Source organism: Halichoerus grypus, chromosome 6 (genome assembly GCF_964656455.1).
Source record: "Halichoerus grypus chromosome 6, mHalGry1.hap1.1, whole genome shotgun sequence".
Taxonomy (NCBI): Eukaryota; Metazoa; Chordata; class Mammalia; order Carnivora; family Phocidae; genus Halichoerus; species Halichoerus grypus.
The window spans coordinates 117769055-117792110 of NC_135717.1; the positions used below are offsets into that span (position 1 = coordinate 117769055).

The window sequence follows — 23056 nt, forward strand, 5'->3', positions numbered from 1 at the left end:
AAGCTCTCAGTTCTCATGTTTTCATTAAAAGTCTTCCCCTTGTTTGTAGAGTTCTTTGGGTAGGCAAGTGCTTGACCTTAGTCATTGTCAGAGGCATCATGATACCAGGGAAATCATGTGGGCCTTGGGGGGAGGCTACTTCCTGTGTGACCTTGAATTCTTATTTTTTTCTTTGAGTCTCTCTTTCCTCACTTGTAAAATGAATCTGTCAATACCGGCCTTATGAGGTTGTTGTGAGGACTAAAGTAATGTTTATAAAGTGCCTGCAATATATATTATCCTAATCTTTATAGCTACTGCACCAGCTTTGCAGACAGGCACATAACCACTTTCCTATACTGTTGTATGTCCATATCAAGTGACCTTTATTCATGAGCAATCCCAGATCCATTGTTCTAGGAGCTGTCCATTGAATTCTGGAGTTGAAAGAGACCCAGTCATTATCTTGTGTACTAGTTTTGGGGCCATCCTGGCACTCCACAGGGTTGTCTTCAGGGGTGATCTGAGAGGAGTGAGGTGGACCTTGGGCCCTGCTTCGATTAGAGCAGAGTTACTTTTATCTGTATTATTGACATTTCACCCAGCATTTTATTTGAAAAAGACTTCCACTGATTGAAAACAAAAAGCTTTAAAATTTTAATCCAAGTTTCTGCCATTCAGTGCAGGAATCTCCATTACAAGATTGACAGATAGTAACTTAGAATGGGTTGTGATTATCAGTCTTCTAAGTTCTAAGCTTTCCAGTGCCACATAGTAGACACTCAAGAAGTGCATATTGAATGGATGAATTCTCAGTCATGGTTGTGGTAGGGATCAACAGAATAGTACTAGACCTCTTTTTAGCCTCTGTGTTCATTTCTTTTTTCAACACATAGTTCTTTCTGATTTAAGCCTATATGTTTAGAACTTCAGTAATCCTGTCAGAGAACTTTGCTTAGCCTGTCAGAGTCCAGGGCAGCTAATTAATTTATGTTTATGGAATGAATCATAGAGCTGAAACGGATCTTTGAGGGGGTGCAGAGAAGGGAAAAGAGTGCTGATAAGTAGTATAGTGAAATGGTTAAGACAGACCCTAGAGCCAAACAGCTTGGGTTTGAATCTCAGTCTGATCTCAGGCAAGTTACTTAACCTCTCTGCTTCAGTTTTCTCATCAATAATGTGGAATAATGATAATACCTACCTCACAGAGTTGTTGGAAGGATCAAAAAGATTATATAAAACTTTTTAGTACTATGCCTAGCACATGTAGTAAATGCTCCATGTTATTATATGCTATTATTATCGGTAGTATTATGATTATCATTATTTATTTATTGAGACCTACTTCACATGCATTATCTCATTTAACCCTTAAATGAGGAAATGGAGGCTCCTTAAGATTATGTAATTTGCCCCAGGTCAATTAGCTGGCAAACTGCAGAGCTGGCTCTATAAACGATTTCACTCACCTCCCTCTTTATGTAAGTAAGACCAAGGCTTGGGTAGGTGAATTGAATTATTAGGGGCCATACAGCTGGTCAGTGACAATATCTGAACTATAATCTCAGCTTCTCAATCTTGGTCTAGGATTGTTTCTCTTTTGGGGGTTGTGGTAGAGGTCTTGATCTGATATCATAATTAAAAAAAAAAAGCCAAAACTCTAGAGCAAAGGTAACGTCAGCTGTCCAAAACTATTATGATTGGAAATTGTCAAGCTTTATGGAAGCATATGGGCTAGAGTCTTACCAATCATGGAGAGTAGAAACCTCATAACTCTTATTATAGTCAAATGCCATGTTTTTAATGATGGCAAATATAAGGCCAGCTGTGAAATATTGTGCCTTAACTTCTAAATTCTTCATGATATGAAAAAGGTATATGCAGACAAAAGTAATACAACCCAGGGCGCCTGGGTGGCTCAGTCATTAAGCGTCTGCCTTCGGCTCAGGTCGTGGTCCCAGGGTCCTGGGATCGAGCCCCGCATCGGGCTCCCTGCACAGTGGGAAGCCTGCTTCTCCCTATCCCACTCCCCCTGCTTGTGTTCCCTCTCTCGCTGTGTCTCTCTCTGTCAAATAAATAAATAAAATCTTAAAAAAAAAAAAAAAGTAATACAACCCTGTGATGCTGATGTTATCATAAGTCCATACTTTCATCCTCAGTTGTGAAAGATGTTATAAGTCCAGCAAGCTTTTCTACCATCTCTTTCTCTGTTGAGGGTAGGTCATTTTCATTCCCCAGTTGAAGTTGGCAGGCATGCCTCGGCTGTATATAGTCTATAACGTAGTAGAGAGCATCTTGCCTACATTGGTCTACATTTGTCTTTTGTACACATGATATATTGATACTCCTTAGCTACCTTTTATATCCACATTTGGATTTTTTTGTATCAACTGAAAAATGAACATTTATACTTAGTATTTTGTGTCACTGATGGCCCACCGAAAATTTATTTCCACAATGATTTCATCTTTGTTCAGCAAGATCTATGCAATGATTTTCAGACATTGTTTTGGATTTTTATTTATTTTAGAAGATTGAATGAAATGGAAAAAATTAAACTGATGATACAGCTGGTATTAACTAATATTTACTGTGTACTTTCTACTTGTTAGACACTGTATTAACCCCTGTACTTTCTTTGTCATTTTAGTAGGTCTGATAGTCATTATACAGTAGAGGCAAAGCTTAAAACCATTGGATTTTTGGTCAGAAGCAGTGAATCTCTAACCCAAATCATATATTCAGTGGACTTAAGCTGATTGACTCTGTCCAGTTGGAAAGGAAAAGAACAACATGAACTATGAGATGTGTTGATTTCTTTTCCTCAGTTACATAACAGTAACATAATTTAAAAAATAATGATCTTTTTGTATGTACAACTACTTTCTCCCTCCACCCCCAACCATATTCCTTCATATGAAAGGATTTTTCCTGTTCCCACCGTGATGGGAGAATGTGTACATTGTGTTTCTTATCTGGGCTCTGGAGTTGTACCGGAAGCCTAAGATACCTGGAGCAAAATGCAACTTCCCAAATGTTTTGGTCTTCCTTAGACATAGGAACACCTATTCAGTGACATTTCTTTTCTAGATGCTTAACATGTGTCAATAGTTTCATTCCTTGGAAAACACAAACAATCTAGTGGAAAATAAGACAACATCTGCTCCCTCTTTAGACCACTGGGGAGGGGAGGAAGGACCAAATAGGCGGAGAGACGAGTCTCAATATGACTGAAAGGAAGGCATAGGAAATTGGGGTTAAAATCTAAGGTACATGTTGGAATTGAGGCAAAAGAAGTAGAGAACCACAGATCACAAATTTCAATTATAATGCAGTGAACAAGAAAAAATTGTTTGCACTGTAACTTGAATCAGGAGACTAGTGAAGAGAATGACAATAGATGTGGGGGCAACAACCAGAGTCTACAGGGTTTAGGGTATGGGGTATAAAGGAGAAAGGCTCCTGTGCCTTGTGGAAGAAATAAAGTAACATGGAAAGCCAGTTAAATTTGAAAAAAAGAAAATTGGTGCTAGGGGTTAAGTGATAAAATAGAGAACAATTTTGACTTGTAGTGTCTGCAGGGCCAGGGAGATGGAAGTCTAAGGGCCTCTTGAGATAGAAGAGTAGGCTTTATGGTTGTATGGATATATAGACAAAGTGGAATTCTGTCTTCATTTTGGCTGCTCAGAGAAACTTTTGGATCCGTTTATAATCATTATAATCATTGGTTTTGACTTCATTTAAATTCCTTTTTATATCGAAACATTCATGTACTCAAAGTGTTAAGTGCTTCACAAGCCCCTCCTGGTAGAGTTACTTATTTATCATGGTCAATCTTATGTTTATATCCATATTAGGACTCTTTCAAAATATTCCATAAACAGACCCTTCAAAAGGTATCTGTGGGAAGACATAGATGTAAGTCATTGAAGAGTGACTGTCTCAAAGGGATTAGGAAGAGACCAGTTATTAAGAATCAGAGGCAAAAATAGATCAGCTTTGGGAAAGTTTGATGGGTGTGAGGCCTAGAAAGCACAAACCTCACAGTGGCCTCATGAGGTGGAAAGCCAGAAGAATGCACAGGGCAGCTCTCAGTTAGCATGGATGCTGATAGTTGCCAGGGTGAGGATGGGCCATAAAATCCTGTAGGAGGGAGAGCCAGATTTTGATGTTATCAAGAGAGGGTTAGGACTGCGATTTTTTTATGTTTCAAATGAGTAAAATTAAGGTTTGACAAAATTGTTTTTATTTCAATTTCTAGAACTGTTATATGATTTCCCAAAATGAAATCTGTAAGTGACAAAGAAAATTGGCAGCCTAGCATCTAGTTGTCACTTGAGGAAGGAGGGGCCTAGCGAGTGGGGACAGTGTAAACTCCATCCATCTGGCTGCATTTTTCTCTTTGGTGATAAGAGCCGCCCACCTTCCTCCCAGCGCAGAGCTGCTCCTCTGGCTGATTCCAAATGAGCTATATATCAACATGCAGAGAGCTGGCTGCCGGTTCTTAGGGGCTAGCTGTGGTTCTCCACCAAACTTCTCTTCTTTAATTCTTGTGGTTAAGTCTTTTCCCTTGAACTTCAGAACCACATATCTACTGCCTATTTAGTGTGTCCATTTGGATGTACCAAAGCAACTCAGACTCAACATATTTAAAAGTGAAGTCATCTTAACCCCCAAGCTGTGCATCACATCTTATTCTCTCAGTGAATTTTACTACCTTCCATCCATTTGCCCATGACAAAAATCTGGACCTCTTTCTTGGTTTTCCTTCTACTTTACTTCCCACTTCAATTAGTCAATAGGACTGTTCAGTATATCCTCCCTACTTGCTGCTGCCTGGTTCAGGCTGTCATAATCTCTCACCTGAATTGCTACCACAGTCTTCTACCTGGTCTTCTTCACTCTGATCTTGCTCCTCCCCCACCCCATCTCCCCACTGCCCACCTCATTCTGTATACTGTAGCTGGAATAATCTTTCTGAAATGAAACTTTGATCAAGTCATTCCCTATTTAAAAACCTTCAATATCTCCTTATTGCCTTCAGGATAAAATCAGAACTCCTTCCCATGATAACGTCTTTGCCTTCCTGATGTGGCACCTGCTTATCTGTTAATTTTCTGAAGTCTGCTTACACTGAACTGTTTGCAGTACTCAAATGGCTTGATCTCCCTTGTCTGTAGTCTCTTGTATATGCTGTTTCTTCTTCCTGCAAAGCTCTATCCATTTTCCTGCCATCCCCCACTCCACCAGCCATCCTTCAGGCTTTAGCTGAGATGTCACTTTCTCCAGAAAGCCTTCCTTTATCTCTCCGAACTAGATTAGGTGTTCTGCTTGTGCATGTCTATAAAAGCCCATTTTACTTTATTAGATTTATCATACTGTACCTGTTTACTTGTCTGCCACCCCCAGAAGACTTTAAAGGTCCCTGAAGGCAGGGAGTTACATTGATCATCAATATAATTTCTGGCATATAGTAGGGAGCACAGTAAATGTATTGTTTCCTTTTTTTTTCTTTTTTAAAAAATTGTGGTAAAATATACATAATATAAAATTTACCATCTTAAATGTACAATTCGGTGGTGTTAAATACATTCACATTGTTGGATATCCATCACCACTGTCCACCTGCATAACTTTTTCATCATCCCAAACTGAAACTCTGTACCCATTTAGATAATTTCTCATTGCTCCCTCCCCCAGCCCCCAGTAATCATTATTCTACTTTTTGTTCCTATATATTTGACTAGAGGTACCTCATATAAGTGGAATCATACAGTATTTGTCCTTTTTTAAAAAAGATTTTATTTATTTATTTATTTGAAAGAGAGAGCATGAGCAGGGGGGAGGGGCAGAGGGAGAAGCAGACTCCCCAATGAGCAGGGAGCCTGAGGCGGGACTCAATCCCAGGACCCTGAGATCATGACCTGAGCCAAAGGCAGATGCTTAACTGACTGAGCCACCCAGGTGCCCCCAGAATTTCCTTACATTTTAAGGCTGAATAATATTCCATTATATGGATATAGCACATCTTGTTTATCCATTCATTATCTATCCATGGACATTTGAGTTGCTTCCACATTTTGGCTATTGTGAGTAATGCTCCTGTGACCATGGGTGTACAAATATTTGTTTGAGTCCCTGCTTTCAATTACTCTGGGTATAATTCTAAAAGTGGAATTGCCGAATCTTGTGGTGGCAATTAGACATAAATTTTATGTCTAATTGTTTGAGGGACTGCCATACACAGCACAAGGGTTCCAATTTTTCCACATTCTTACCAACACTTGTTATTTTCTGTTTTGTTTTGTTTTATATTAACCACTCTGGTGAGTGTGAAGTTGATCTCATTGTGGTTTTGATTTGCATTTCCCTAATGATTAATGATGTGGAGCACCTTTTCATGTGGTTATTGGCCATCTGTGTGTCTACTTTGCAGAAATGTCTATTCAAGTCCTCTGTACATTTTTTTTAAGGATTTATTTATTTTAGAGAGAGAGCATGGTTGGGGGGTAGAGGGAGAGGCAGTGAGAATCTTTTTTTTTTTTTAAAGATTTTATTTATTTGAGAGAGAGCGTGAGCAGAGAGAGGGGCAGAGGGAGAGGGAGAAGCAGACTCCCCGCTGAGCAGGGAGCCCGATGCAGGGCTCGATCCCAGGACCCTGAGATCATAACCTGAGCCAAAGACAGACGCTTAACTGAGTGAACCACCCACGTGCAACACCCCCCACCCCGTCCATTTTTTAATTAGGTTGTTTGTTTTTTGTTGTTGAGTCGTAGGATTTTTTTAAATATAGTCTGAGTATTAATCTTTTATGAGATACATGATTTGCAAATACTTTCTTCCATTCTGTGGGTTGCCTTTTTACTCTCTTGATAGTGTCCTTTGAGGCACAAAGGTTTTTTTTTTTTATGAAGTCCAGTTATATCTGTTTTGTTGTTGTTACTGTGATCTTGGTGTCATATGCAAGGAATCCTCGCCAAATCCAATGTCATAAAGATTTCCCTCTACATTTTCTTCTAAAGAGGTCTATAGGTTTAGCTCTTGCATTTAGATATTTAATCCATTTTGAGTTAATTTTTGTGTATAGTGTAAATAAGTGTCCAACTTCACCCTTCTGCATATAGATATCTAGTTTTCCCAGGACCATTTGTTGAAAAACCTGACCTTTTCCTCATTGAAGGGTCTGGTCACCCTTGTTGAAAATCATTTGGCCATATATATGAGGGTTTGTTTCTGGTCCATTCCATTGGTCTATATGTCTATCTTTATACCAGTACTGTTACGGGATGGTGGACTGCAACAGCCAGGAAAGAATTCCTGAGACGTTGTATGGTGCAACTTAGTTTATTCAAGTAGCGCGGGGACAGGACCCGTGGGCAGAGAGAGCTGCACTTTTGCTGTGTGAGGCTGGTCGTTAACATGCTGAGTGCTCAACGGGGTGGGGTCATGCAGAGAGTATTAGATCATAAATGTCTTCTTTGAATTTCTACTCGTAAAACTACTTTCACAAGATTTCTCTGATGCTTATCGTTCAGTTTGATATTAACTATTGGTGAGATTTACAGGCAGTCATGAGATTCTTTAAGAAGGTAGCAGCCAGCACGTATTTGATCCTTATGGAAACTGTACAGGCTGTAAGTCAGCCTTCTGGGCTACAGGGGGACATTTTTCTGCTTTTATCCTTCATCAGGACCACCTGCTTTGGTGACTGTATCTTTGTAGTCATCGTTGCTATTGTAAAGTATAAGTCCCCCAACTTTGTTCTTTTTTTTCAAGTCAGAGACAAGTTTTTAACACTACTTGCTATTTGACCCTCCTGTTAACATTTTTCTTGAGTACCCTTGCCTATAATGTTGCTGTTAACAATTCCTCCTGAATGACTTATCTTCCTTCATCCCTGTTAGAACCACTCCAAAGCCAGTTTTCCTTTCCTCTTCTACGACTCTCCCCTTAATTTAGATTCATTTCTAGTTGTGGGTACAGGCCACAGCTGATATTTTCAGGCCTTAATCCTCCTGGATGACCAAGAGAAGGGAATCCTAATAATCTCTTTCCCCCAACTTTGAGTCCAGTTCAGTTTCTTTCAGAACCGTTAGGGCTAAAAGTCACTTTTATTGTTCCTTCATCATCTGGGCTAGGTGTCTCATCTAGCTAGCACTGCAAGAGGAAGAAAACTGAGACTGGGTTGGTATGATGGGCAAGGTGCATTGCTTAAGAGGCTGTGTGGTATGGTGAAAAGAGTATTATGTTGGAGGCCAAGAGACTTGTGCCCTAGCTCTACATCTGCCATTAATTAGCAGTTAGATAACAGCCTTTCTCGCTTACTAGAAAGTTCTCATATCTGTAAAGTAAGGAAAGTTGGACTAGGTGGTCTCTAACTCCCTTCTAAATCTAAAAAGTTTATTTTTACTTTTTGCAAGACAGTTTCCTCAGAAGAAGAATTTAAGCTGGTTTAAATGGATGAATAGAACTTAGATGAAAAGGAAAGAAAGAGGTCAGGAGATTTAAAACAAAAAAATGAAAGTATATTTAGAAGTCAATGAAAATAGCAGTGACCAGCCTTTTTATTGAGTGATACTGGGTCAATTAGATATCCATGTGGGGGGGAAAAAAGAACCTAGACCTCTATCTTATACAAACAAAAATCAATTCCAAATTATTTGAAATCTAAATAAGAAAGCTAAAACAATGAAGCTTCTAAAAGAAAAAACATAGGCTAATAGCTGCATGACCTTGGGATAAGCAAAGATTTCTCAGAACAAAGAAAACATGAAAGAGAAGATGGAACCTGATGCGGGACTCTATCCCAGGTCGCTGGGATAATGACCTGGGCCAAAGGCAGATGCTTAACCAACTGAGCCACTCAGGTGCCCCTCCTGTTTTCAGTTCTTAAGAACTACTTTTTATCAAAAGATACCATTAAGAACGTAAAAAGGAGAAAAACCATTTGAGATATATCTGACAGATGACTTGTATGGAAAATATCCAAAGAACTCCCACAATTCAATAAGAAAGTGCAGGTGACCCAATAGAAAAAAGTGGCCAAAGACTTAAACTGGCATTTCACAAAGGAGGATATCTAAATGGTCAATAAACATATGAAAAGGTGCTCAATACCGTCAGAGAAAAGCAAATTAAAACTCCAGTAAGCCAGCAAATATGAAAAACTGCTCAACCTCTTTAGTCATTAGAGAAATGCAAACCAAAACCCACAATGAAAACATCTCTCACACCCACTAGGATGGCTGTAATACTGTAATAAAAAATTTTTTAAATTAAAAAAAATTTAAAAAGGAAAGTAAGTGTTGGATAGGATATGGAGAAATTGGATCCTTACATTGTTGGTGAGAATGCAAAATGGCTCAGCCACTGTGGAAAAAGTTTGGCATTTCCTCAGAAAGTTAAACATGCTGTTACATATGACCCTGCAATTCCACTCCTAGGTGTATACTCATAAGAACTGAAAACAGGAGGGGCACCTGGGTGGCTCAGTTGGTTAAGCATCTGCCTTTGGCTCAGATCATGATCCCAGCGTCCTGGGATAGAGTCCTGCGTCAGGCTCCCTGCTCCATGGGGAGTCTGCTTCTCCCTCTCCCTCTGCTTGCCGCTCCCCCTTCTTGAGCACCCTCTCTCTCTCTGTCAAATATATAAATAAAATCTTAAAAAAAAAAAAGAATTGAAAACAGGAACTAAAATAAGTACATGTGCACACACTATTCACAATAGCTCCAAAATGGAAAGACCCCAAATGTCCATCCATGGATAAATGAATAAACAAATTATGACACATATAATGAAACATTATTCATCCATAGAAAGGAGTGAAGTACTGATGATACATGCTCCCTTGTGGATAAACTTCAAAAATGTTATGCTAAGGGGCACCTGGGTGGCTCAGTCAGTTAAGTGTCCCATTCTTCGTTTTGGCTCAGGTCATGATCTCAGGGTCCTGAGATGGAGCCCCGCATCGGGCTCAGCGCTCAGAGTGGAGTCAGCTTGTCCTTTTCCCTCCCCCTCTGCCCGCCCCCCAACTTGTGAACTCTCTCTCTCTCAAATAAATAAATTAAATCTTTAAAAACAAAAACATGCTAAGCGAAGGAAGTCAGACCCAAAAGATTACTTATTGTAAGATTCCGTTTGTATGAATATCCAGAATAGATCAACAGAGATAGAACACAGACTGATGGTTGCCAGAAGCTCAGGGCAGGGGTGGGGAATGGACAGGAAGAATAATGAAGAGAAACTAATTAGTGGGTAAAGGGTTTTACTCTGGAGTGATGGAAATGTTTTGGAACTAAATAGACATGGTAATTGCGCTGCATTGTGAGTGTACTAATTGCCACGAGTTGTTCACTCTAAAATGGTTAATTTTATGTTATATAAATTTCACCTCAGTAAATTATTTTTTAAAAAACTGTGCAGTACCTCTATACATACCCACTAGAAAGGATGAGATAAAGAAGACTGTCATTTCTAAGTTTGGTGAAGATACAGAGCAATTAGAACCCTCTTACATTTCTGGAGGTACTATCAAATGAGACAAACACATGTCCTCTTTTAACCCCAGCATTCCACTCCTGTTTCTACCTGAAGAGAAATGAGCACATACGGCCACCAGAAGACATGTGCAAAAATGTCCTTAGCAGCTTTTGTCCATGATAACCTAAAACAATAAACAACCTCAATGTCTATCAAGGTAAAATGGATAAACTGGGCTGGTTTCATACATGGACTACTGCCCAGCAATAAAAAGAATGAAGTACTGGTACAGACACAACAAAGATAAATTTCATAGAAGAGATGTTGAGTGAAAGAACCCAGACCCTGAAGAGTACTTTATATTCTACTTATATGAGTTCAGGAACTGGTCAAACTAATCTAGATAGATGAGATAGAGATAGATGGCAGACTAGCCTTTGCTAGGTTAGTGGTCATGGTGGTGCTTATTGACAAAAGAGCTCAAGAGAGCTGTCTGGCTGCTAGAATCAATCTTCTATAACTTAATCTGGGCGGTGGTTACACAGGTGTATATATATATATATATATATATATATACACACACAGGTGTATATATATATATATATATATATATACACACACACACACACAATAACCAATATAACCAATCTGTGCCTTGAGATCTATATATTTTATCATGTTCTACCTTAAGAAAAAAAGCCTAGAAAATCAAAACAAAAAAAAGTCACCAGAGTAGATGTTCTTGCAGGGAAGAGTAGAAGAGAATGTCTGAGAAGTGTAAAGTTGTAGAAGATCTTGAATGGCAGTGGAGTGGCAGAAGTTTGGATGGTGTCCTATAAGTCTGGTAGGTTTGAGGGAGGGAAATGACATAATGGAAGCAGAGATGTGCCTGGTAGTCTGAGGACTGGTCTACAAGTGGAGACCGTTGCAGTAGGACCTGGATGCCGGTGATACTGTTGAAAGTGGAAACTCGGAAGAAAGAAGAATTAGTAAGGCTAGTCACTGGTTGGGCAAGGACAGCAAAGGATGACAGGACAAAGATGACTGAGATTCATTGCTAGATGGCTGGAAAAATGATGGCTCTAATAACAGAATTAAGAAAGCCAGGAGAAAGAATCAGTTTGGGAAGTAAAGAGATGAATGGTTTTACATGCTTTAATTTTGAAATGGTGACAAGCAGTTGTGAGACTCAGGAGAACAATTAGGGCTGGTGATCAAAATCTGAAAATCACCCATGTACAGATTATGTTGAGTAGATGAGATCCCTAAAAGAGTGTTGCAGAAAGAGTGCAGAAGGCCAGCCCTTAGAGAAGAAGAGACTGTAGTTGTAGATAGAACCAGGATAACATAGAACGGAATGAGGATCTTAAGCCATATGGAGAGAGAGCAGGGCAGGAGATATAAAGGGAGAAGATACAGAAGTAGGAAAGGAAAAGTAAAGATTGAGACTGTGAGGGGGAGCTGGGATCTTGAGGGACCATGGTCTTGGAGAAGGCGGGAGGAAACAGGATCTAGAAACAAAGGCAGAGGACTTAGCCTTGGTCAGCTTGACCTTTGAAGAACGCAGGGGTGTACAGTCAGGTCACAGGCTTTGTCAGCATCTTCAGTCACTGCCTCTTGCAGTATATTCATTTTTTTCAATTGGAGCATAGTTGACGCAGAATGTTACATTAGTTTCAGGTGTATAGCATAGTGACTGGACAAGTCTAACCTGTGCTCACCATGAGTGTAGCTACCATCTGTCACCATACAACACTATGACCATACCATTGACCTTATTCCCTATGCTGTGCCTTTCATCCCCGTGATGTATTCATTCCATAACTGGAAGCCTATATCTCATCCTCCCCTTTATCCACTTTGCCCATCCCCCCATTGCTCCCCCCTTGCCAACCATCAGTTTGTTCTCTGTGTTTATGGTCTATTTCTGCTGTTTGTTTGTTTGTTTTAGATTCTACATATAAGTGAAATCATATGGTATTTGTCTTTTTCTATCTGACTTATCTCACTTAACATTAAGCCCTCTAGGTCTATCTGTGTTGTTGCAAATGGCAAGATGTCATTCTTTTTTATGGCTGAGTAATATTCCTGTGTGTGTGTGTGTGTGTGTGTGTGTGTGTGTGTGTGTGTGTATACCACAACTTCTCTATCCATTCATCTTTCTTTAAAAAAATTTTTTTTTAAGATTTTTATTTATTTGACAGAGAGACAGCGAGAGAGGGAATACAAGTAGGGGGAGTGGGAGAGGGAGAAGCAGGCTTCCCGCTGAGCAGGGAGCCCGATGTGGGGCTCGATCCCAGGACCCTGGGATCATGATCTGAGCTAAAGGTGGACACTTAACAACTGAGCCACCCAGGTGCCCCATCCATTCATCTTTCGATGGACACTTGGGTTGCTTCCATGTGGAAACAACTCTTGCAGTATTCTTTGTCCTCTAAATAGGAACTGAGGGTGACCCAGGGTCGAGAATGAGCATGACTGTGAGAGCCAAGAGGTCCCAGGTATTTGAACTAATTATGGGTTTCAAGCATAATCCTATCATTTGTGAAAGGGATACAGAAGTAGTTTAAGGCACCACGCTTGCCCTCTGGGAATTTATAGGATACAATTCAACAATGACTAAGAGCCAAAACAAGGGCAAATAGGATGTTTTGAATCCTGATTTGTCATTTTCTAGCTGTGTAACTTTGGTCAGGCTGTATTATGTCTCTGTGTCTCTGTTTTCTCATCTCTTAAAAAGGAAGAATAATGATACCTCATATGTTGTCCTGGGGATTAAATGAGTTAATAGAAGCAAGGTGCTTGGAACAGTGCCTGAAACATAGTAAGTGGTAGATAAACGTTAGCTAAGATCATGATAAATTAGTAAAGGCTACAGCTGGTGGGAAGGTTGTGTGGAGGAGTGGGCATTTACTGGAGACAATTCAGAGATAGAGAGGAGGAAAGGAATGAGAGAAAAGGAATTCTAGCATGAGGAAAACGTTCTGAATAAAGTCTTAGATCAGCAAAACCATTGGCATTTGTTTATGATTTACTTGATGATCCAGACTGTTCCTGCTGGGAGTAGTGGGGATTAGAGTAGGACAGGAAGGTGGGTGACTGGCACTGGTCACAAGAAGAGAAGTATGAGTTGGAGAGTCAGAGCACTTTGGTTGTGATTTTTATCCTGGCCCTGTGACCTTGGGCAAGTTGTCCAATCTCTTAGGACCCCAAGTTTCCTAATCTATAAAATGAAATGGACTGTATCTGTAAAATCCCTTGCTTCTCAAAAATTCTGTGCTTCATATGTGAAAATCATTTCTTGGACCCCACGGTCTGTGGAATAGTGGGTTTTTTCCAGCGCAGCGTGGAGCTCTCTGGTCTTTGTGGGGGCCGACTTGTGGTGCCAGCATCATTAGTCCCATGCTGGAAGGGAGTGAGCTGACCAGCCCACACAGAGACACTGCACACTTGCCTCTGCAACACTTAGCAGTCACTACCGCTAGAGAAACCTGGGGTCTCTGCGGGTGCGTTTATGAAAGGAGCCCTTGGGTATTTCACTCTCAAATTATTTAGAGTTAACTCTACTACTGTTCTCTTGAGGAGCCTCGAGTTTTATGAATACTTGCCTTGAAGTGGACCCTGAGGGCTAAGTAGGAGGGAAAGAACAATCTTTAGCCTTTTAAAAAAAATTTCCCAGATTGTCTTTGTGGAGCTCACAGAACTAACGGCAAAAGCAGCACCATGAGCACCAGATGAAGTGCTGGTAAAGCCCTAAAGCTTTCATGGTAAGACTCACCTGCTTGGGTCCTTTTGTGACAGGCACCAAACACTGTTGTTTTTGATGTTAGGGATTCCCCTGTTTCAAGGTGTGTTTTGTTTAAAGATTTTATTTATTTATTGAGAGAGAGAAAGAGTGTGTGTGTGTGTGTGTTTGCTGGGGAGAGGCAGAGGAAGACAGGGAGAGAGAGAATCTCAGGCAGACTCCGTGCTGAGCTCAGAGCCCGACAGGAGGCTCAATCTCAGGACCCTGAGATCATGACCTGAGCTGAAATCAAGAGGTGGACTCTTTTTTCTTTTTTTCTTTTTTTTTAAGATTTTGTTTATCTGACAGAGAGAGACAGTGAGAGCAGGAACACAGCAGGGGGAGTGGGAGAGGGAGAAGCAGGCTTCCCGCAGAGCAGGGAGCCCGATGCGGGGCTCGATCCCAGGACCCGGGGATCATGACCTGAGCCAAAGGCAGACGCTTAATGACTGAGCCTCCCAGGTGCCCCTCAAGGCATGTTTTAAGTAACCCAGGATTCTGTATGAACATGGAAATGGGCTTTTCAAATCCCATGCTTAGAAATCATTGGCTCTAGTATGGCCCTACTTCATTTTTCCTTTTAGAAGCGAAGTTTGGTTTGTTGTTCTGTTCTCACTTGTGTCCTTCCTGGTTTGAGCCCCTCTGGGCTGCAGGCGGGACTCTCTGCCATCCTTCACCCTGCGGTGGGCACTGCAGTGCTGTTGCTTCAGAAGTTCTCGGAGATTCCTCTGCCATTTGCTTCCCCCCTGCCCCACCCCCAGTTGTCCCTGGAGGGATCTCAGTCATCAAAGGGGTACTTCTGGACTCTGTACCAGATGGACTTTAAACATCTTGGTGAATTGAAAAATAATTTGAAATGGAAGAGCCAAAGTAGATGGAAGCTCTTTTATCTATATTTTGTGCCTCCAAAGTTTAGTGTTTTCCGAAACTGAAATTTGAAAAGAGGGACGGTTTGCCCTTGTGTTGTATTTGGAAGGAAGAGTATTTCTTTTTTTTTTTAAGATTTTATTTATTTATTTGACAGAGAGAGACACAGCGAGAGAGGGAACACAAGCAGGGGGAGTGGGAGAGGGAGAAGCAGGCTTCCCGCAGAGGGGAGAGCCTGATGCGGGGCTCGATCCCAGGACCCTGGGATCATGACCTGAGCCGAAGGCAGACGCTGAACGACTGAGCCACCCAGGCGCCCCGGAAGGAAGAGTATTTCTTTAGGGAATAGAGTTCCAGGAAAGGAAGGTGACTTGGGCATATAAGGATTCCAAAGCCAACATGTGCCCCTAGGTAATGTTAAATATGCCTTATTAGTTAGAACAGAAGTTCCTTGAGGGAAATGGAATGCATCTTTGTAGTCGTATGTGGTTGGAAACGGTGAGTGGTGTGTAAGTAAGTAAGAAAAGCTAGCAATTCAGGAGCCTCCAGTCTTTCCATCTCCCTGGCTACCCATTCCCCTGAGGGCTGGTGACGGGCCTCACCTAGCCCGTTCCCGCCACAGATTTTCTGAAGAGAAAAATAACCATGTCACGGAAGCAACTGTGTGTTGCCGAGGTTGTGAATAAAGGGTGAGAGTGAGATGGTTTGGTCTGGCCTCTTTTCAGAGCGGCGATTGATTACTGCTGTCTGTGTTGCCTTTTCTTCCAGAGCTGACCTGTCCCGGACGCAGCATAACTAACGAAGCTGCTGCAGGATGAGAAGATGGCAGCGCGGCTGCTCGCACCACCAGGCCCTGATAGTTTCAAGCCTTTCACCCCTGAGTCGCTGGCAAACATCGAGAGGCGCATTGCTGAGAGCAAGCTCAAGAAACCACCCAAGGCCGAAGGCAGTCATCGGGAAGACGATGAGGACAGCAAGCCCAAGCCAAACAGTGACCTGGAGGCAGGGAAGAGTCTGCCTTTCATCTATGGGGACATCCCACAAGGCCTGGTCGCAGTTCCCCTGGAGGACTTTGACCCATACTATTTGACGCAGAAAGTGAGTTGGAGGAGGAGGCGGCCCAGCTTCAGACCCCCTTTCCTCACAGGCTTTGGGGGAGACGGGGGAGAAAGAACTGTCCCTTTGCCTAAGTTTGGATAAGTAGTTCACCTTTTGTTTCAGTTCTGGTTAATGGGGTTTATTTTTCAGTTTAATTGCTGCTCAGGGTCATTTGTGGGCCTTGACACTTCTCGACCCTGTTAATAAGACTTCCGTTTTTGGCTCCAGGCCAGATCAGAAAGAGATGAAAACAGATTAAAAACAAAAACAAAAGAGAACATAAATGCAATGGGACTATTTAATAGAGTCCAGGAAAGATGGCATAGTGAAAGATGATATAGCCGGGTAGACTCTCTCTCCCACACACATTCAAAATTCTATCTTTAGATATAAAGATGATGTAACTATTACAATATCAACAAAGCCTATTGTTAATATAAAGGAGATGATGGATTTGTACTCTATCCGAACTTTCTCTGTCCCTTGGTGACATTAGATCATAGCTGTTGAAGACAGGAATAGAATAAAGTAAACCAAACCGGGCCAGTGAAGACACGGGTCTTTGGCCTTGTTACTCAGGTGTGTGGGTTGAGCCACCACTCATTCTTCCATTAGAGTCCATTCTGTTATTCCTGCCGGTAAGAAGCACAAGTGAAATAAATGCTAGTCTTCATTTGGCCAAGAGTTTCAAACTCCCCTAACAAATATTTGACCAAACCGTGGGTTTCTTTCTCATGATTATCTTTTGAAACGAGGCAACAGGTGGAGAAACAAAGACCCCTGGTTAATCCACCAGCCAACTAATGAGCCATTGCATACTGAGGAATGACATCAGACACCATTTTAGGGATCCCTCATTTGATAAATGTCATTTAAAGAGTTAGAGTGATAGGTGTTTCCAGATGAGGGGAGAAAAGGCTTTGTGTAATTACATATTCACAAATATAAAGCTTACCTAAACCCTCTTTATTAACAAAATTGCCTCATAAACTTCTCCTAACTTGTCCTTCAATCTTTTAATTTGGAAGAAATTTTAGTTTCTTGGCTTAATAATGGGACAGAAGTAAGATGAGACCAGAAGATCTCTTGACCTAGCTATAGTTGTGGAGTCATTTTTGGCTCAGGATGGCAAAAGCAGTTAAGACATTGTCTACACAAAATGGTCCTTCACTCACTTCTGTTGCAGCTGAAAAATATAGAAAGTTTCAGAAACAAAGCATGATATGATAGAAATAACAGTAGACTAGAAGTAAACACTCCTAACTCTACCATAATTCACCATGTTTATTATCTGTATTTCTCTTTTCTCTTTTGTGTATTGTTCAAGCTACCACAGATAGATTACAGGAAAAGAAAGTTGTAAATAAAGAAAAAACTTGTCAAAACTAGTTCATGTCCGTTAGCAAGACATGTCACCTCTCTGGGCCTAAATTTTCTCATCTAGAACTGAGAAGTTGGACAGAATTTCTAAGGACTTTTTCACACATCAAGTTCTGGAACTGAGTAGTTTTCATAAATTTTCATTGATTTCCTCATTTCCTCTTCCCTTTTTAAAGTCTAACTTTGTAATCTGGGCCTTTGCCGAGTGGGGTAAATGGGGGAAAGAGGCAGGCTGTAACATTCTGGGTTAGTGAATAAGGAAACATGGAATCTTAGGCTATTTTTAGAAAAAAATTTCATTCGTTGTAAAATTTTGAAATATTTTTAGAAATGTTTTCTTGCTCTTTCCTACCCTTACGTCCATGATCTTAGAAGAGGTACAAAGCAATGACAAATCACAGGGTTTAGGTTGTGCCTATTTAGGTGAGTTGGCCAATGATAACAACTTTTTCAGAAAGTACTCTTACGGCAATAAGAAGATTGCCTTGGACCCTGACCTTTCAGGTTACTAAAACCTCTTTGCTTTTATTTTAACTGTTTATTTTTCCAACTCAAATGCAAAGTAAGTCTGCCTTTCTTAAACCTGACTTAATATATGAAGAATACATAGAGCTGTTTGTTGTCAGAGCCAGTTTCCCTTTGCATGCCTTTTCCCCTGGTCCTGCCCTGTAGGTGGCCTCTTTTCTCCTAACGCCTCAGATTTCAGTGGCCCTGGATCGGGGGACTGAGGCCTCAGAGTGGGTGGGTCTCTAACCTTGATAGGTATCATTCCTTGGGTAGGATAGATGTTGATGGAGCTCTATTAGGGGACTGGCTCTTCATGATAGACAGTCTGACTTCAGCCTTTGGCCTCACCACAAGGGTAAATAGTTTGCGGAAAAGATAACTTTAATTGTATTTTTTTTGCTCATCTTTTTTTTTTTTTTAATTGTGAAACATACCACCATGCAGAAAAGTTCATACAACATAAATGCATAGATTAATGATTATTATAAAGCAAACAAACTAACACTCGTGACAAGAAAGAACATTAGTAGCACTTCAGAAGTATTAATTGTACTTTTAATCAAGGGATTTTTTTAAAGATTTTATTTTTAAGTAATCTCAACACCCAACATGGGGCTCAAACTTACAACCCCAAAATCAAGAGTCACATGCCAGCCAGGCACCCCACAGCAAGGGATTTTTTAGTTGATTAATAATATGCTTGCTCAAGTTTATTTGCAAATCTTCACTGGCATTACTAATACTTCTTACTAACTAGGCCTTTCACTAGGCCAAATTAGCAAAGTCTCCTCTACAAGGAAGCACACTGGGAATTAACCCACAAATCAAAAAATACTGAGAGTAGAAATTACTTTAAGAGGACATTCCCTTGCATTTGTTTTTCATGAACTGCCTTAAATAATTCTTGCAAAACAGAATTTCTTTTGCTAAGTGATACAAGTGGATTTCTTTATCTTTTCTTTATAGGTCTCATTTTCTACCTAATTAATCATTTTTATGGTTCTCATTGAAATTGGTTTCTCATTTCCTTCCCTCTGTTTCAGAGGGTGAAAGAAAACTACTTCCCTGTCAGTAGAGTTCTGGTTTTATCCCATTGTGGATTTCATACTCTCCAGGGACACAGGGACATAAACCTGTGTGTCATATTTTCAAGATACCCTTGAACCAGCTGGGGCTGGTTTGAGCTATCATAAGCTTCTTGAGGCCCTCAGCAATGTTGTCTGTGTTGCATTTCACTCCCAGCTGGTCCCTGAAAACAGTCTAGATTATCCTCTCTCTGGATTTCTTCAGACCTCCCAGTGCTATAACATTTTCTTTGCCTCTTGGTACTTTGTTCTAATGTCTCCTTTCTTTGGCTTTCTTGTATTTCAGCTGTTGCTTGCAAATAATTGAATTTAGGGGATTTGTTTGTTTGTTTGTTTGTTTGTTTGTTTACATTAAATAAAAATAAGATGTATACCTGCATGGTTAAAAAGTCAATTGAAGATATTCAGTAAAAAGTCTCTCCTTTACACCTCTCCTTCATCTGCTCACTTCCTGTCTCCCTGAACAGGTAACCACTGTTAGGAGGGTCTTCCAAAGTTTTTTTATATATGTATTGGCAAAAACAAATAGGCATTCTAAGGAACTTGAACTCTCCTGAATGCCTTTGTTCTTAGTTTTCTTTCTGCTATTTTCTTAAGCCTGTTGAAATCTTAATTTTGTTATTTGTTTTCCCTTCTTTCATGCTTTGAAATCTTTTTTTTTTTTTTTAAGATTTTATTTATTTGGGAGAGAAAAAATGAGACAGAGAGAGCATGAGAGGGGGAAGGGTCAGGGGGAGAAGCAGACTCCCCGCCGACCGGGGAGTCCGATGCGGGACTCGATTCTAGGACTCCAGGATCATGACCTGAGCTGAAGGCAGTCGCTTAACCAACTGAGCCACCCAGGCGCCCCTGAAATCTTATATTTTATCCGTGTAAATTCTCAATTCATTTCTCCCCCTTCCAAGCTTTTGTAATAAATCAAATCAAGGACTCTCTATTACTTGAAAAAGTGTCTATCTCTCCAATTCTTAATAATAACTTGTTGAATTTCAAATGGCCACATATATTCCCGATAACTATCTTTTTTTTTTTTTTAAGATTTTATTTATTCATCTGAGACACAGAGCATGAGCAGGGGGAGAGGCAGAGGCAGAGGGAGAAGCACGCTCCCTGCTTAGCCAGGAGCCCGATGTGGGGCTCGATCCCAGGACCCTGGGATCATGACCTGAGCCGAAGGCAGACGCTTAACCATCTGAGCCACCCAGGCGCCCCCCGATAACTATCTTAAGTGGGGCAGCAAGAAAGTCTGTGGATTAGGTTGAAAAAGGCCTTCAGAGTTGGCTCCTACTTCTTTTCCCACTTCTTAAATTAGTAATTGATCCATGTGTCCTTTTTGTTCAGTGGGTATACCCTCTTATAAGAAAGTCTTATGAACAGAAATCTAAATTATAGGATGGACTGATGTGCCTTTAAATAGGGCACATGCTATTGCATTAAAAAATTATATGTGGTTTCCCAAAGTTCACTTTACCTTCAACTCTTCATTTCTCTTTTCCTGCAAATTGAAGTCTACCTAGAATCATAGAAAATTAGAATATTGTATCCTTAGACATTAGCTAATTCAGCCTCCTCCTTTTATAAATTTAATGAGGGGAAGTACTTGTCAAAAGCCAACATTAGGCGCACCTGGGTGGCTCAGTCCATTAAGCATCTGCCTTTGGTTCAGGTCATGATCCCAGGGTCCTGGGATGGAGCTAAGAGTCAGGCTCCCTGCCCAGCGGGGAGTCTGCTTCTCCCACCCTCTGCCCCTTCCCCAATCATGCTCTCTCTATCGCTCCCTCTCAAATAAATAAATAAAATCTTTTTTTTTAAATGTATAGCCCTTCTTCAAAAAAAATTTAAAAAGCCAACACCAGTGTTCGTGGTGGAGCCAGGACTAGAACCCATGCCTCCTAACTCTTAGTTTGTTACAACGCATTTCTGGTTCTCCACTTTTCTAATGTTTTATTAATTGATGCTCAGCTTCATTGGCTCAGTTCTCCTGAAGCTAGGCAGGCAAATTTAGAGACAGGAAGAAGAACTTACTTTTTCATTCACATTCCTGATAACCCCTATGGTCTAATAATGCTTTTTCAGATCAGTCCTAAGAAGTGCAGTACTTCTGAGGGAAAGGATGGTGTCTGTATTAGCTCCAGTATTTTACCTTCTGAAGTGAAGGAGCTGAGTAGTCTAGCAGCCCTAGACAAGCTATTCCAGAGACTTGGGCTCAGTATCAGTACTCCTGCAACTATTCAGCTGGACATGTAATCTGAAGGCAATTTATTTAACATCCCTACATATTTTCACTTTTCTTTTCTTTTTTTTTTTTTTTTTTTCTTTTTAGAGAGGGAGAGAGAGGGGGCAGAGGGAGAGGGATAAGCAGACTCTCTGCTGAGCACAGAGCTCAATGCAGTGCTCGAGCTCATGACTCTGAGATCATGACCTGAGCCAAAATCAAGAGTCGGATGCTTCACTGACTGAGCCACCCAGGTGCCCCCATATTTTTACTTTTAACGGAAACATGATCTCCCATCTGTCCCAGTCCCCCAGCCTACTGACAGAATGGGATAGTGAAAAGAGCTCCTAACTGGCAATATAAACACTTCCATTTTAGTTCTTCCTTTACCCCTTGTTTGCCCTTGGCCAAATCACTCAAATTTCTCTGGGCTTCAATTTCCTTACCTACAATAAATGCAAGATGAGAGTTGGACCTATATCTCTATCCTTCTAATTGTATTTCACAATATGTCTATCACATAGTATATTTTAGCTGTGGCAAACTACTTCCTGTTTCCCGAGTGTCCCCTGCCTCCTGGTCTCCATTCCCTCCTCTTAGAATGTACTGTCCTTTAACTTCACCTTTTGACACTCGACCCATTCATCCAGGCCCTAGGGCCTCTTCTTCCTTAGAGCCTGACTTGATTCTCTACATCAGAACTGATTCCTCCTCCTTCTGAATTTCTATAATACATTAAGGTCTTCAGCCAACCTTTACTAAAAAGTGGTTTTTAGATTTAATTCACATTAGCTATAGCAGGGCATCCTGTTCCCAGCAATGTTTACAATTTTCTCCTTACACGTGCACACGTGTGCGTGCCCACATGGGCACACACACACACACACATGCAGTCCCATGTGCTCCTGGCAGAAAATCCTTGCTGAATCTATTTTCACACACTCTTCAACAGGTGTGCAGAACAGAGACTGCTAAAGGAGAGTTTATGTTCATTAGGTGTGATGTGAAGTATTGCTAATGAGGTGTTGCATTTCCTGCTTTTACACAATAAGCCTAGATGCTCCTTTCTGTTCTAAATAAAAACTACATATTTTAAAACTTTGTTTTTAAAAAACCATTTTGCAACAATATAAAAAAAATCAAAATGGTGTTTCTGTTCTTTTATCCCCCAAATCAAAGTGAGGCAAATGCTTGTGCACCAGTGGGAGGCAGGCCATCATCAGGGTGATGGATTAAGGATGTGCGTGTGTGGGATGCTTTTCTACCCTCCAAGCATTATTCTCTAGAGGGGAAGGTATTTAGTTGAACATTCCCACATCCAAATCCTCTTTAAAACCTTAGCGATAGACCAAGTGTTGGGAAATCTGGTTTCTGATCCTATCCCCATCTGTTCCAGGCGATCTTGAGCATGTCACTTAACCATTCAGTGTGTCAGTTTCCCTAATTTAGGAAATTAAGATTATGCTAATAGCTAATATCCCACTTATTTTGCTGGGTTGTTGTGAAGATCATTTCTTGACTAGCCTATATAAAACAAAACAGCCTATTGCTCCAGCCCTGCTTCATTTTTCTCCGTAGCTTAGCAACCCCTGCCATATATTTATTTGTTTATTGTTCATCCTCTTGTGTGGTCATCAGCTGGAACAGTGCCTGCCCTGTAGT

The 23056-nt window shown here is 40.8% G+C and overlaps 1 protein-coding gene across 5 annotated transcripts in view; it reads left to right on the plus strand.

Annotated features, from left to right (window-relative positions):
* The window catches only part of SCN8A (sodium voltage-gated channel alpha subunit 8), a 177014-nt gene that overhangs the window by 41960 nt on the left and 111998 nt on the right, over positions 1 to 23056 (plus strand). For all 5 annotated transcript variants that reach the window (XM_078075979.1, XM_078075980.1, XM_078075982.1 and 2 more), the window contains exon 2: positions 15878 to 16207. In XM_078075979.1, coding sequence (XP_077932105.1) covers positions 15932 to 16207 — 276 coding nt within the window. In that variant the 5' untranslated portion in view covers positions 15878 to 15931. The remainder of the gene's footprint in view (positions 1 to 15877; positions 16208 to 23056) is intronic.